This window comes from Hyla sarda, chromosome 2 (genome assembly GCF_029499605.1).
Source record: "Hyla sarda isolate aHylSar1 chromosome 2, aHylSar1.hap1, whole genome shotgun sequence".
NCBI lineage: Eukaryota > Metazoa > Chordata > Amphibia > Anura > Hylidae > Hyla > Hyla sarda.
In genome coordinates this window covers 392,982,146-392,997,592 of record NC_079190.1, presented here as the reverse complement: position 1 = coordinate 392,997,592, position 15,447 = coordinate 392,982,146, and the positions used below count along the sequence as shown (strand labels likewise).

The 15,447-nt window shown below is 41.2% G+C and overlaps 1 protein-coding gene across 5 annotated transcripts in view; it reads left to right on the top strand.

Moving 5' to 3' along the window:
• INPP5K (inositol polyphosphate-5-phosphatase K) overlaps positions 1-14,784 on the top strand; it is a 71,455-nt gene extending 56,671 nt beyond the window's left edge. For 4 of the 5 annotated variants that reach the window (XM_056558678.1, XM_056558677.1, XM_056558676.1 and 1 more), the window contains exons 9-14: positions 2,628-2,654; positions 7,499-7,691; positions 9,089-9,226; positions 10,628-10,711; positions 10,872-10,976; positions 13,650-14,784. In XM_056558678.1, coding sequence (XP_056414653.1) covers positions 2,628-2,654; positions 7,499-7,691; positions 9,089-9,226; positions 10,628-10,711; positions 10,872-10,976; positions 13,650-13,742 — 640 coding nt within the window. In that variant the 3' untranslated portion in view covers positions 13,743-14,784. The remainder of the gene's footprint in view (positions 1-2,627; positions 2,655-7,498; positions 7,692-9,088; positions 9,227-10,627; positions 10,712-10,871; positions 10,977-13,649) is intronic. The other variant, XM_056558675.1, reaches the window with a different exon arrangement.
• Positions 14,785-15,447: the final 663 nt, after the last annotated feature.

Below are 15,447 nucleotides of genomic sequence, written 5' to 3'. Positions count from 1 at the left end.
GTGTGTATTTTTTCCGCTCTGATACATTTGGCAAATAAAAAGTAATAATGCATTAAAGGGGTACTCCGGTGGAAAACTTTTTTTAAATTAACTGGTGCCAGAAAGTTAAACAGATTTGTAAAATATATGAAGGTATATAAGCGTAATTTATATAAAACCAGTCCTCAAGGTACAATTTGAAAAAAGAAGAAGGATATATGAAATAAGAGTTGGTCCAGTAAAAGTTAATATATGGTATTTATTAATTACAACAATTATTTAAAATATATAATATAGGACAACCTATTAAACCTCAGCAGGGCCCTTGCATGGGGTATAGGGCTCCAAAAGATGAGAATGGTAAAATGGAAAAAAGAAAAAGGTAGAACAATTATGTGAAGATAAAATTGTAAAATATAATAAAATATAATAATGTACTGTATATCGAAAACAGTTATTGGCAGTCTCTGGTGCAAATCAAGTCCATTAGTTTGAAGCGCTTGTTATAATTCAAAAAAGGGTGCCTAAGATGTTCAGCATTGGAGTGGAAGTATACTGTAGTAATGAGCTGGCGAACTGTCACAGTTCATTCATAAGTTAGGATACAGATTTGCCGCAATGGTACAGTGTAACAATGTTGGCACAGTTCATGTTCAAATATTTGAGAATACACTGTATATTGTTAATCAGAACCCACTTGCCATTCCGGCATTCGCAACTGCTGGATGCCCTCTGTGCGGTGACCACCACTTTACGCGCGCAGATAGCGCTCCGTTCAGACACGAGGACACCACCACAGATCACCACTCCCGCAACTAGCTCCGGAACACCCAACGGCAAACCAGAGTCCAGGACATTTACCTCAACAGGCCGGACGCCAGCCGTGCCAGCCCAGGACTTAGCTATCCAACTGCCGGACAGTCACTTATCCATCTGTGCCGACTGCCCAGCCGTGCCAGTCTGTCCCGTCTTGTTCTTCCTAGGAGCCGGTGAGTGGTGCTGTGCACCGAACTCTATTATAAACAGCCGTACGATACCTCAGTATCCACGACTGAATTGTGACAATATCCATACACTGTCACATGAACTGTGCCAACATTGTTACACTGTACCATTGCGGCAAATCTGTATCCTAACTTATGAATGAACTGTGACAGTTCGCCAGATCATTACTACAGTATACTTCCACTTCAATGCTGAACATCTCAGGCACCCTTTTTTGAATTATAACAAGCGCTTCAAACTAATGAACTTGATTTACACCAGAGACTGCCAATAACTGTTTTCGATATACAGTACATTATTATATTTTATTATATTTTACAATTTTATCTTCACATAATTGTTCTACCTTTTTCTTTTTTCCATTTTACCATTCTCATCTTTTGGAGCCCTATACCCCATGCAAGGGCCCTGCTGAGGTTTAATAGGTTGTCCTATATTATATATTTTAAATAATTGTTGTAATTAATAAATACCATATATTAACTTTTACTGGACCAACTCTTATTTCATATATCCTTCTTCTTTTTTCAAATTGTACCTTGAGGACTGGTTTTATATAAATTACGTTTATATACCTTCATACATTTTAATTATAGGCCTTCTTGGGTAAAGGCAACACCTTTAACCTCAGGTACAATCTACTACTAAGTGAGCTACACAAATCTATACATTTGTAAAATACTTCTATTTAAAAATCTTAATCCTTCCAGTACTTATTAGCAGCTGTATGCTACAGAGGAAATTCTTTTCTTTTTGGAACACAGAGCTCTCTGGTGACATCACGAGCACAGTGCTCTCTGCTGACATCTCTGTCCGTGTCAGGAACTGTCCAGAGCAGCATAGGTTTGCTATGGGGATTTTCTCCTGCTCTGGACAGTTCCTGATACAGGCATCAGGTGTCAGCAGAGACCACTGTGGACAAGACAAAATAGAAATTCAAAAAGAAGAGAATTTCCTCTGTAGCATACAGCTGCTAATCAGTATTGGAAGCACAAGTATGTTTTAATAGAAGTAATTTACCAACCGCTGGGACCCCCGTGATCTCCTGAACAAGGCCCCGGAAGGGGGCCTGCTTACCCCCCCACGGAGCGGCGGCTGACACACCCCCTCCATGTATCCTATAGAGATACATGGAGGGGGCGTGTCGGCTGCAGCTTCCTGCGGAGGTCGGAACGGGCTTTTCCAGCAGACTGCTGGAGCCCCTTCAGGAGATTGCAGGGGGTTGCAGCGGACGGACCCCCCCACGATCTTTAACCTATCCCCTTTGGATAGGGGATAAGTTATGTTTCACTGCACTACTCCTTTAACATAAAAAAATATTTGATTAGCAAACATTTTAATTATTTTATGAAAGTCGTCCTCAGTAGATCTATAAATAAGGCTAAAATTATTGAGTATGTATACTTCACCAATGTGAGCCATAGTCAGGCTGTATATGTAATGTTCAATCAGCAGACATGATCAATCAGTTACACAAGGATTGCATGTAACCTAGTCCAGTGCTGAAAAACAAAGATTAGGGCCCCATGATGGGTACTTTGTTATAGTATCAGTTTCCTTATTTACCTGGAGTAAAGGGATTTTACAGTTATCTATAATGGTATCCTATGTCATGTCTTTTTATTTATATGCTTTATTTTTAGATGGAAGAAGTCACTATTGGGATTTAAGTAAGAGGAATTCCTTTGCATCCCTGACTAAAACTAGTTGTAGATTGTACTAATATAAAACAATCAGAAGTATACTGCCATGTGCTAGATGCCATTTTACATGTGTTGTTTTGAGATGTATCCAGTATTGTCCTTGTTTTGTCTTTTTTTTTATTAATAGGTTATATGTCCTTCTGATCACATAAATACATTTATTGTTACTAAACATCAAAGAGAATATATCTTGGATATTACAAACATCCTATATTATTTTACCAGTAAATGTCTTTTGTAGTTTTGTTTATATGGTTAGATTAGTGTAATTGGTCACAGCAGGTGGTGGATTCTCCGGGCCTGTGTGGATGATGACGTGAGCCATGCCAGGGAGCGGAGTCTAAGGTGCCGCTGGTTTCCACCAGATCCTGCCGCAAAGCGGTATGGTCTTGCTGCGGCATTTGGCACCCAGGTCGCTACCCTTTGCACGACTTGTCCACACAGGTTGATGGGATGAGGTGAAGCACAGAAGGAGACTGGCAGGATGTGGCAAGATGGCAGTAGGTCAGGGCAGGTGGCACAGGTGCAGGGTCAGGGCTGGTGGCACAGGTGCAGGGTCCGGTAAGGTAGCAAGGAACAGGTACACAGTAACAGAGACACAGGACTATCACTATGGCAATAGACAACCAAAGATCCGGCAGGGAACCAAGGGAGGAGCTGATATTTAAGGACAGGGTGCAGGTGTAGACACTTGATTGAATGAACACTGGCCCTTTAAGAGTAAGAGTTCTGGTGCGCGTGCTCTAGGAGGCGGGGGCACGCACGCCAGGGCTGTGAGAACACGGAGAGGCGGAAGATGAGGGAGGTGAGTGACGGGCTGGGATGCGCATGCGGGCGCATCCTGCAATGCGAATCCCAGCCCCGCCGGCAGCGGGGACATAAGCTGAGAGCGCTCACAGCTCGCGTGTCCAACCGGAGCGCTGTCGTTACAATTTAGTTGACCAAGTCATTTTCTTCCCATAGAGAAGTTCATAGTTCGGTCCGTTCACACTATGATAATTCCATCCAGAGGAAATTCTGGACGGATTCCGCTTGCAGAATCAGCCCATTGATTTAAATGGGATTCTGCTGCACAGTTCACACCTCATTTCTGCCACGGAAATTCCGGAATCCAGAGTCCGATGATAGAATAACAAGGTTCATTCTTTTGGTGGAATCATGTGATGGAATCCCATTTGTTCAAGTAGGCAACCGCACAAAATGACTCAGAACTAAAATTCCGTAGTGTGAACGGGCCCATATTAACAGTTAGGTTTGCCTGAAAATATGTCAGCACAATAAAATGTTTAAGAGTTTGCAAGCACGTAATAGCGACCCGGATTTATCAGTCTGTGTGAGACAATAATGTCTGATTTTCCCATATGAACCAATCACAGCTCAGATCGCTTCTTTTAGTTTTAAAAAGGCCTCTGAAAATTAGAGAAGCAATCTGATTGGTTGCTATGGGCAACTGCACCACTCTTCCTCTACACAGGTTTTGATAAATCTCCCCCTTAGAGTGTAGCTGTTTGTCACATCTCTAATACTAGTATGTTCCAGCAGAATCTTGACTACCAATCACCATCTAAATAATATCCAACTAATCAGCTGCATTGAACCAATTAGTTTATTAGTATTTTGCTGCTATGCCCCCTAGCTCCCAAGATATTTTATATATTCAAGGGGGAGTGGGGGTGAATTTTAGAGTACATGAATCAGGCTCAGGGGAGCTTAAATATGATGTTGAGTGTGTATGAATTACCGTATTTTTCGCCATATAAGACGCTGCGGCAAATAAGACGCACCCAATTTTAAAGGAGGAAAATCTAGAAGAAAAAAAAGAGATTCTTAACCAAATACAATGTAAAGTATAGGACAGTGATCTTCAACCTGCGGACCTCCATGCCGGGAGTTGTAGTTTTGCAACACCTGGAGGTTCGTAGGTTGAAGACCACTGGTATAGGAGGTAATACTCACGTGTCACCGCCGTTACGGACCCGTCACCGCTGCCCTGGATGTCGCCCTCCATCGCTGTCGCCGCGTCCCCGGGGTGTCCCCATCTCTGCTACCCGGTATCCTCGCTCTCTGTAGCCGCCATCACGTCGCTACGCACGCCGCTCCTATTGGATAACGGGACGGCGTGCGCGACGACGTGATGGCGACGAAGGAGAGCGCGGGTCATGCAGGGGATCCTGGCACGGAGCATACACCGAGGAGGCAGGTAAGGTCCCTCCCGGTGTCCTGTAAGCTGTTCGGGACGCCGCGATTTCACCGCGGCTGTCCCGAACAGCCCAACTGAGCAGCCGGGTTAGTGTCACTTTCGCTTCAGACGCGGCGGTCAGCTTTGATCGCCGCGTCTGAAGGGTTAATACAGGACATCACCGCGATCGGGTTGTGAATATAAGGCTGAGGGGATGTAAATCAGGATCATTGGGTGTGAATATTTGGCTGTGGAGAGAGGGGTGTCGTGAATCACGCGCACACCCCCCCCCCCCCGAGCTTTGCATTCAAACCAATCATTAGATAAAGTTTACACCCACCTGACTATTAAGGGAAGAGTGCTGCCAGTCAACCAAATACTCAATTCTTTATGCTGACCACAGGTTCCTTTAAAGCAGCCTTAAAGCGTAACTATAAAATTTTATTAAAAAACACCTTGAGCAGGTACCTAGGCCGAGTTGTAGGCTCCGTCTCATATGGTACTTTTACAGTTGCTGTGGGTGGAGGAAAAGGGCCACTTTGATCAGGTAATAATAGGCAGAATTCTTAATGGCTTTCGTGCTCAGGTAATTTTTTATAAAACTTTTTCTAGTTACGCCTTAAGCAGCTGTGTTTATTATTCACACTAAACCATACATAACAGAATGCAGAGTACAGACGCTCCAGCGATAAAGAGGGAAGTCGTGGTTTACGCTCAGGATTCACCTGCTGTATCCTAACATTGGATGTATCAGATCGCTGTTTACTTCCTTTATAAAAATAGATTTGGCTAGTGTTACTACAATTCATCAGGATTAAAGACAAAACAAAGACATGAAATGTTACTTTAATATCCAAGAGGCATTCTCTTTTTCTAGAAATGACTTACGTGTACCTGTTATTTGTATATTGCTCTGGGTGCTGTTTATAAATTATGCAGATAGAAAGTGCCCAATGCATGTAGCATCCTTTGTGGGGGAAAATACCCTGTATATTTATTTATCTGTGGCCTCCAGCTGAACAGTTCAGTGAGTCCGAGCCACATGAAGAGTCAGCCACCCAGCATGACCTGGTCTAATAAGCAGTGAATATTGGAGAGGTCTCATATTAACTCTTCTGAACGTTCATCGTTCCCGTTCTTCCCACAGTAGCACATTAACCATGTTATTTTCTATAAACGTTTCACGCTAGTCTGTCTTGTTTGTGTGAGCTGATCATATAGAAAACATCTCGTTGTTTTGTTGTATTTTTATTGGCATTGACTTTACAGCTGTAGCAGGCTTTATTTTTCTTTCAACCCTTTGTTGGCTTTGTTCGTGCATCGTGACCACTCTTGTGATGCTGAAGCTACATGCTGTCTTGTGTAACACCACAAAAACACATTATAATGTCATGATGAGTTATAAATTAAAAAAAACTCACCACTATTAGACCTTTATGTATTTATTTGTACATTGTTTATATAAGCTTTTCCATTTTTCCTCATAAATCTGTTCATATGTCATCATTATAACTGTTCTAATCTTATTAGATCCGTAACATGAAGCACCCTAGTGCAAAGCTGTATGGCATCTGTGTACTGCTGTACGTGCTTAAGAAAACATTCCTCCAATTCAAAAGAATAAGAAGAAATAGAATACAAATGTCTGTTGGATTGATATTATATTCAGCATTAAAGAGTACCTGTCACCAAATAAAACATTTAATATAGTGTTCCTTGTGTAATTAGCAGACACTTTCCCATTCACTTGCTTTTAAAATTATCAACATAAATATGGTTAAAATGTAATATAAAAAAACAGCCACTAGTGTTCCCTGCCACAATTAATACAGTGAGTTTGGTCTCCTCCCGGCCTGGCAAGAGACCAAACTCAGGAAGTGCTTCTCTGCACTGGGCTTGATTGTCAGCTGCACAGAAAGTGAAAGCTCTACAGATTCTCACAGAAAGATGCACAGACTGAAACCTGCAGGAGAGCCTCACTGATAGCAACACAGACTGAAACATGCACAGAGCCTGAGGTCTTCTATTCATCACAGCGCGGCAACCATGTGAGGGCAGAAGTGGTCCCCCAGCAGGCTTCAGTGACATCATGCCTGCTGGGAAACGCCCACTTTCTCCTGCTGGGAAATTGCACTATGTGAGCAAGAAGAAAGGTATAATACAGGGCTTTTTAAAGCTCTGAATTTTTTTTAAATTCGGAGTAGTGTTCGGAGTAGTTATGGTAAATAAACTGTAGTAACAGTTTATTTGGTGACAGGTACTTTTTAATGTGCCTTACTATGGAACTGGTATTGTTAAGGTTAAGCACACTACCGAAATGAGCCATAGTAAAGCCATGTGCATAAGGGCTAAAGGAGTTTCCCGCTGTTTGTACTTTACTGGTAATTTGCTTTACTGTTCATAGTTCTGGTGCAGAGCTAGTACTAGTTGTGGAACCTGGAGCTCATAGAATGGCAGAATTATTTACAAGAGAAAATTTGACTCCTAAGATTGATCATAATGAGGATTATAAAGGTTATTACTACTATGGATGAACTATAGTGATAAGCCTCATTCTCTGGTAGAAAACAGACTTTTTAGGACTTGACTGATTCTACAGATAACCCTGGGCATGTAATGCATTATTTTCTAGTGGGAAAAAACGTAAACCAGCTTGGACAGATCGAATTCTTTGGAAAATAAAGGAGGATTCGGAAAGTGAACTGGATGAAGCTGTGGGATCAGATTTTGAGCATATTTTAAAAGTCCATTTAGAAAAGTATGCAAGTCATATGAACTATGGAATTAGTGATCACAAGCCGGTAACAGGAACTTTCACATTACAGGTACATACTTATATACAATTCACAGCTCGTGATGCTTATAATACTGCTGTAGTTTTTGATTCTGTGTTGCTGCCCACCATTTTGTAGCCAGCAATTAACTATAACATTCAAATCGCCTAATATTGTGTTGGTATCTCTCATTCCACCAAAACAGCTCTGACCTGTCAGGACATGACCTTTAAAGGTGCCCATGACCTTGGTCACGTGCCATTGTAGATGCTTGCTTTGGTCAAGTGGGGTCAGCGACACTCCTTTTCACTGCTGGTCACTATTTCTTACTGGTTCCTGTTATGTGCCAGGAACCAGTCAATGGCTGCAGTGGTGTCCCGCCTTAGTAGGTGACTGGTTGAGCGAGACAGTTCCTGTAGGGTCATTACATCATAGGAACCAAGAAGAATCGGTGCCTAGCAGGGGACCAAAAGCTTCATCTGTCAGTGGTCTTAAATGGTTACTTTTGTTTTAAACAATTTCCCTCCATGTGATATTTGTGAATTACTTCATTTATCAAAAATGACTCCTTACTCCTGAAAAACTGCTCTAAAATCAGGGAAATCTGCTCTGATCAGGACAGGACATAGGAAGTGGAGGCAGGGCTTAGTTACTTCTATGTGCATCAGAAAGAAGGAGAAGCCTACGCTGTGGACCTGTTTGCTTGCTAAAGATGATCCACACTGTGTCTCAAAGGGATATCAAGGCATCACTCTCATCTCTCCCCCCCCCCCCCCCCATACAGCTTTCAGCAGTTGTACTTTGTGGAAATACCTGTGTACCTACTGCTGCATGTCCTCATTTCTGCAATGTAACATTTCCTTTCTCCCCTCCCCTTAGCTTCTCAGCAGCAACAACAGTGCGTAGTGTAACCCTTCCATGTTAAACTGCTGCTGTTTTTTTTTTTTTGCTCACATTGCACCTTGCAATCCCAGTGCATCATTAACCCCTTTTATCTCCACATACCATCTATAGTGCTGTACTGTAAGTTATTCCACAGCACAGTCCTAGCCTGTGCAGTGCACTTTTACCAGCACAATGTCACTTGCATACCAAAGTTGAGTATGTGCCTTGTTCGGATTTGCTAGAGAAGTAAGGGTGGTAGAAACAATGTGAGTACTACTGGCAAACAGCCCAGCACTGTCCTGTCCCCTAAAATGTAGAGAATAAGACAAAGCTGTGAACCATGAAGGGGACATTCACAGGCTCAATAACACCAGTGAGAACACTAAAATCGCCACTTTTTTCCCCACTCTGAAGGGTTAATCTAACAAAACCTTTTTAAGCGACAGGTATACTTTAGTGTTATGGCTGATCGATGTATGTAACCTGTATCTTAAGACCTACGACGTCTTGATGGCTAACACAGTACGAAACATGTTCTAAGTGAATTGTAACGTTCCTTGTAGATGAAGCCTCTAATCCTCACACCTTCAGTTACCCTGAGAGCAGAGGGAGAATGGAACGCTGATCATGACTCTCTCCTCAGCTATTCTGTGAGCAAGGATTTTCCCAGCAGCACCTGGGACTGGATTGGGCTCTACAGGGTATGTCATGGTTAATGAAATTTGTGCAGATTCAGTTTATATTCGGATGAGTTGACAGCTGTATCCTGTGATCATTCATGCAATGCACCATTCATAAACAGGCAGCACCAAATGGGTTTTATGTAAACATAATTTCCTGGAGACTCCTTACTGCGTTTGTTCTAATAAAATAAGATATACTTTAAACAGTAGTTTCTCTGTAGGGCTGATACAATTATTCTCCACAATACACGATAGATTGGTATTACCCCAAACATCTCTGTAGACCCACAGGTTCTACACATACCCAAAGAAGCTCAAATCAGGATCCACTGTAAACAACGCTGTAGTTGAGCTTTGCTGGAATAACAACAAGGCTTTTTAAATATATTGCAAAGGGGGAAAAATCTGTTAAACTCCCCACAAGCCATGAAAATTTACATTGTAAAGTAGTGGTCTCAGGATGGAGCTAGAATGCCTCCCTATGGCTGTTTCGCATTTAGTTGCATCTTATCCAGCAGCAACAGTGCTTAGATTAATCCCTTCCTTTCTGTGCTGCTGTTTCCTTCATTTCTGCTCACACTGCACCTTGTAAACCCAGTGCACCAGTAACCCCTTCTTCCTTCCACATACCATCTATAGTGCTTTACTCTAAATCATTTTACAGCACAGTGCCAGCCTGTGCAGTGCACTTTTACCAGCACAATGTGCATAGCAAAAAGATGTTTAAAGGGGTACTCCCGTGGAAAACTTTTTTTTTTTTTTTTTTTTTTATCAACTGGTGCCAGAAATGTAAACAGATTTGTAAATCACTTCTATTAAAAAATCTTACTTCTTCCAGTACTTTTTAGGGGTTGTATACTAAAGAGAAATCCAAAAAAGAAATGCATTTCCTCTGATGTCATGACCACAGTGCTCTCTGCTGACCTCTGCTGTCCATTTTAGGAACTGTCCAGAGCAGCATATGTTTGCTATGGGGATCCTGTGCTGGACAGTTCCTAAAATGGACAGAGATGTCAGCAGAGAGCACTGTGGTCATGACATCAGAGGAAATGCATTTCTTTTTTGGATTTCTCTTTAGTATACAGCCCCTAAAAAGTACTGGAAGGATTAAGATTTTTTAATAGAAGTGATTTACAAATCTGTTTAACTTTCTGGCACCAGTTGATTTAAAAATAAAAGTTTTCCACGGGAGTACCCCTTTAAGCTTTGCTGGAATTTGCTAGAGAAGTAAGGGAGGAAGTAACAGTGTGTGCCCAGCACTAATCCTGCCCCTGAAGTGTAAAGAATAAGAAATAGCTTTGTACAATGGAGGGGATTCAATAACATCGGCTCAATAACAGTCTCTTGTCCAAATGGGTTGTAACCATGTTTTTAATATGATATAAAAATTTGAATATAGTTCATGTCTGTGTTTTCTAGGTTGGCTTCAGACATACAAATGACTATGTCACTTATGCCTGGGTTAAAGATGATGAAATTTCATTCAGTAAAGATTGTAGTCAGGTAAGGAGAGAAATTAATTTTTGTGCATTGCAACATCTACATTTAGTCAGTTCATATGTTTGTTACGCCTAAACTTACTTTTGGCATCACTGCCTTAGATTGCATGTTATAAGCTGGAAATACTGCTTGCTGAAAGATTTTAGTCTTTGCCTCTTTATAGGTTTACATTAGCGCTGATGGAATTCCACTTGATGGAGGTGAATTTCTGTTGGGCTATTTCTGTCATAATTTGCAATGTTTGGCTGGCATCAGTGAACCTTTTCAGGTAGGTGAATTAACTGCATTGGGGGGTCGCTGGAAATGGGGGCTGACAAAGCATTTTGTCCATGTGCTGGGCCAGCGCGCCAGCATGCCACTTTCTTCTAGTTTGGGTATTTGGATAAACATAACCTTTCCCCTGGTAAAACAAGGTTTATCTATGCCTCTGTGAATACAAGTCATATTTTGTATGAAAACAATTAAGGATGGGTTTACATCATGATATGATCATATGTGCCACATATATTTTCACATCCTGACAAAATTGGATGCCAATGTATACCAGCTGCACTGTGATACTTGGCACTGATGGGGTGTTATGTATGCTGCATGGTGGCATTTTTCACTGTGCAAGTGGTGTTACTAGTGAGGCCTCAGCATCAACATGGATTGGCTGGTGAGACCCCAAGTAGGAAAACATTGAGACGTCCTAGTTAAGACCAGGAAAGCTATACCCTAATTGGTTGACGTGATGGCCAAGTGACATGGCCACTTATTCTGTGAGCAAGAAACCAATTTAACACAGCGGTTCATATTAGTGAGGTTCACATCAGGATTTGACCATGTGTATCACGCATATGTCCGCATCCTGATGAAATGGAATAGCTATGTATACCAACCTGTGCTCTAAGTGGTCCCTTTCACATTAATGTTTACCACATTAATGTTTAAACATAGTTTACCTAGTGGCTATGTTCCAACCATTTTCCAAATGTATATGTTTACTTTGTGGGGCTCAGAAAAAAAAGATTATGTTTAGAAAATGTCTCTAACAGATCACAGTTCCACAGTTTAATTCCACATAAATTAAAGGGAATCTGTTAGCTACAATTCACATTTTAAACTGCAGACACTGTTGGATAGCTGTTTAGACAAGGAAACACCTGGTAACTTTATTTATCTGTCTATGCTTCTATAATTTGGAGAAATGCTTTTATTTTATGCTGTCAAGTGTCAAAGAGGTGTTCCCAAGCCCCTGAAGTGCTTCAGACTGGAACGCCTCCTCGCTACCCCCACCCCTCTCCTGTTTAATTGACAGTGAGCTGAAAGCCGAGCCCTGTTTCCAAGTCTCACACCTGTGCACAATTTGTATGCACAGTGCAAAAATGCGATTTGGAAACTGGGCTCGGTTTCCAGCTGACTGTCTATTAAAGGGGTTATCCACCATAAGGTGATTTTAGTACGTACCTGGCAGACAGTAATGGACATGCTTCGGAAGGATCTGTGCTTGTTTTGGGGCTAAATGGCTATGTTGTGAGATTACCATAACATTGTGGCTAGCTTTTTGTGAACTGGTATTTCCTTTTTGAGTTTTCTTCTTTGCCTACAAATCTCACAATTCCATTTTCCTCCCTCCCCCACATCAGCCACCCCACCCATTGAAACATAAATGAGCTGCATCCATTCAAAAGACCTTTGGTTTTCAATCAGGGTGCCTACAGCTGTTGCATTAGTTGCGGATTGATCTGTCTCCCACCAAGCGATCCCTCCACCCATTGAAGCAGACAGGCTCCCTGTCATCAGCTGACTAGTGAGTCAGGTCTCAGCCACATTGCAAGCTGGGAAAAATCTGAGACAGCAGTCATTTTGTATGCTGTTAAAAATAAACATTGGGATGGAAATCACAGAAGAATTGTGGGAAAACCATCACATGCAGGTACAGACACTATATTATGAACTACATTAACTTTACACCCCCTATAGCATAGTCAAATAAAAAAAATTCCTTGAATACCCCTTTAAGCAGGGATAGGATGGGGAGCGAGGAGATTGTCCAGCTTAGAACTTTAGGGGCTTGGGAACGACTCTTTGCAGCAGAAAAAAAAACATATTTTTTTTTACATTTTGGAAGCACAGGCAGATATATATGAAACATGTCAGGTGTCTCCTTTCCAGCTATCAAACCGCGTCAGCTGGAGTGGGAATTGCAGCTAACAAATTCCCTTTAAAACTAATCCCCTAGTCTCTGGATAGGGGATAAGTGTATCCCCTGGGACCCCTTGTGATTGTACATTTTTGAATAGGGGACAGGTCTTAATGGTGGGACAACCCCTTTAATTCAACAGCTTATCTTTAATTGAACAGTGTGTAATCATAGTTCCCACAATGCACTATTCTCTGACCAATAGCAATCAGTAAAATTGTGAATTTAGCTTAAAGGGAACCTGTCACAATGAAAATGCAGTCCAATCTGTAGGCATGATGTTATAGAGCAGGAGGAGCTGAGCAGATTAATGTATAGATTTGTGGGGAAATTCCAAGATAACTTCTTTTATTTTTATGTAAATCTCATTCTGTGCCAAGTAGTCACGTTGGTGGTCCTACACGTGATTGACAGCTATAGTGATGTGTCTATGGAGAAGAGCTGTCAGTTACTAAGTAGGGCCGCCCACTTGACTTCTTTGTTCAGAGTGAGCAAAGATTTACATGAATAAATGACAAGTTATCTTTTCTTACAAATCTATATATCAATCTATTCAGCTCCTCCTGCTCTATTATATTCTGCCTGCAAATTAGATTGCATTTTCAATATGACAGGTTCTCTTTAAGACGAGCATCGAAATTGTTTTTAATCGCTATGACATGAAAATGCCACCAAATATAAATTTTAATGTATAAAACAAAAACTCGACATAAACACCATCCTGTGGTTTGTGTTTTTGTTTTTTGCTTTTTGCAGATACAGCCAGGCAAAATCTTACCAGCAAAAGATGGCACAGAAGAAAAAGACGAGTCCAGCAAGTCCAACATGTTCGTGGGAACTGGATTTTAGAAGTCTCGTATGCTATGAAATTCTTATATGTTCAATTACCTTGTTTTGCTCTATGGCAGCACAAAAACACAGATCCTGCTTAGCTTTGTTGTACTCTCAGCAAAAATGTGTTTACAGTCTTGAAGGAGAACATGTCATAATACCACTATAGGCAGCAGGACACCATTCATTATTACACATGGTCTATCAATCATTCCATTCACACAGTAGTTTCTTTTTACCTAAATGGTTTTATTTAAAATTTGTAAATTGTTGACTAAAAAGCACTAATACTTGTAAATGCAGCCAACGACTACTTTTAGCCAATATAATTTGGTTATATGTGTTATTTTTTCTTTATACGTCCATGATATTTCAATCCAGTATGTGCATCTGCTACTGATGATTATCGCTAGGGAGGGACTTACTTGTGACATGTCCCTTAGTGTACTCTTTGCTTACATGTCCCTTAGTGTACAACTTCTAAACGCACAACTTACAATATAAAAAAAAATAAAAATCTTTTTAGTATTTAAATATTACTATTAAAGGAAATCTGGCATCAGTTTCACCTGCACTAACCTGTCAGTACAGTCAGGTAGTGTAGATGACACTGATGACAACAATACTTACCTGGTCCTGTTCTGTACTCTGGTTTTCTGGACAGAGCTTAGGGAAGTCACAGTTGCGGTTCTCTGCTGGGTCCCACTGCTAACAATAAGCAGCGGTGATGTTATGAAGCTCCTCTCATGCTCCAAGTCGGGCCTGGAACAGAAGATACCAAAGAGGATAGCCGGAGAACGGGAGTACGGAACAGGACCAGGTAAGTATTGTTGTCATCACTGTCACCTGCACTACCAGTCTCTACCGACAGGTTAGTGCAGATGAAACTGATGACAGATTTCATTTAAGTTTAACTATTCAGTTTCTTATTCTTCTTTTTTCAAGTATCCTATTCCCATGTGTTGGTTGCACTTATTAACAAAAACAGCATATAATTACTGTTTACAATGGGGCAAACATTTTTAGTCAGCCACCAATTGTGCAAGTTCTCCCACTTAAAAAGATGAAAGAGGCCTGTAATTTTCATCATAGGTATACCTCAACTATGAGAGACCTAATGAGAAAAAAATCCATAAAATTACAATGTCTGATTTTTAAAGAATTTATTAGCAAATTATGGTGGAAAATAAGTATTTGGTCAATAACAAAAGTTCATCTCAGTACTTTGTATTATACCCTTTGTTGGCAATGACAGAGGTCAAACGTTTTCTGTAAGTCTTCACAAGATTTTCACACACAGTTGTTAGTATTTTGGCCCATATCTCCATGCAGATCTCATCTAGAGCAGTGATATTCTGGGTTGTAGCTGGGCAACACGAAATTTCAACTCTCTCTCTTTTCTAAGGGGTTGAGATCTGGAGACTGGTTAGGCCACTCCAGGACCTTGAAATGCTTCTTACTAAGCCACTCCTTCGTTGCCTGAGTGGTGTGTTTGGGATCATTGTCATGCTGAAAGACCCAGCCACGTTTCATCTTCAATGCTCTTGCTGATGGTAGAAGGTTTTCACTCAAAAGCTCACGATACATGGCCCCTTAATTTTTTCCTTTACACGGATCAGTCGTCCTGGTCCCTTAGCAGAAAAACAGCCCCAAAGCATGATGTTTCCACCCCATGCTTCACAGAAGTTATGGTGTTCTTTGGATTCAACTCAATGTTCTTTCT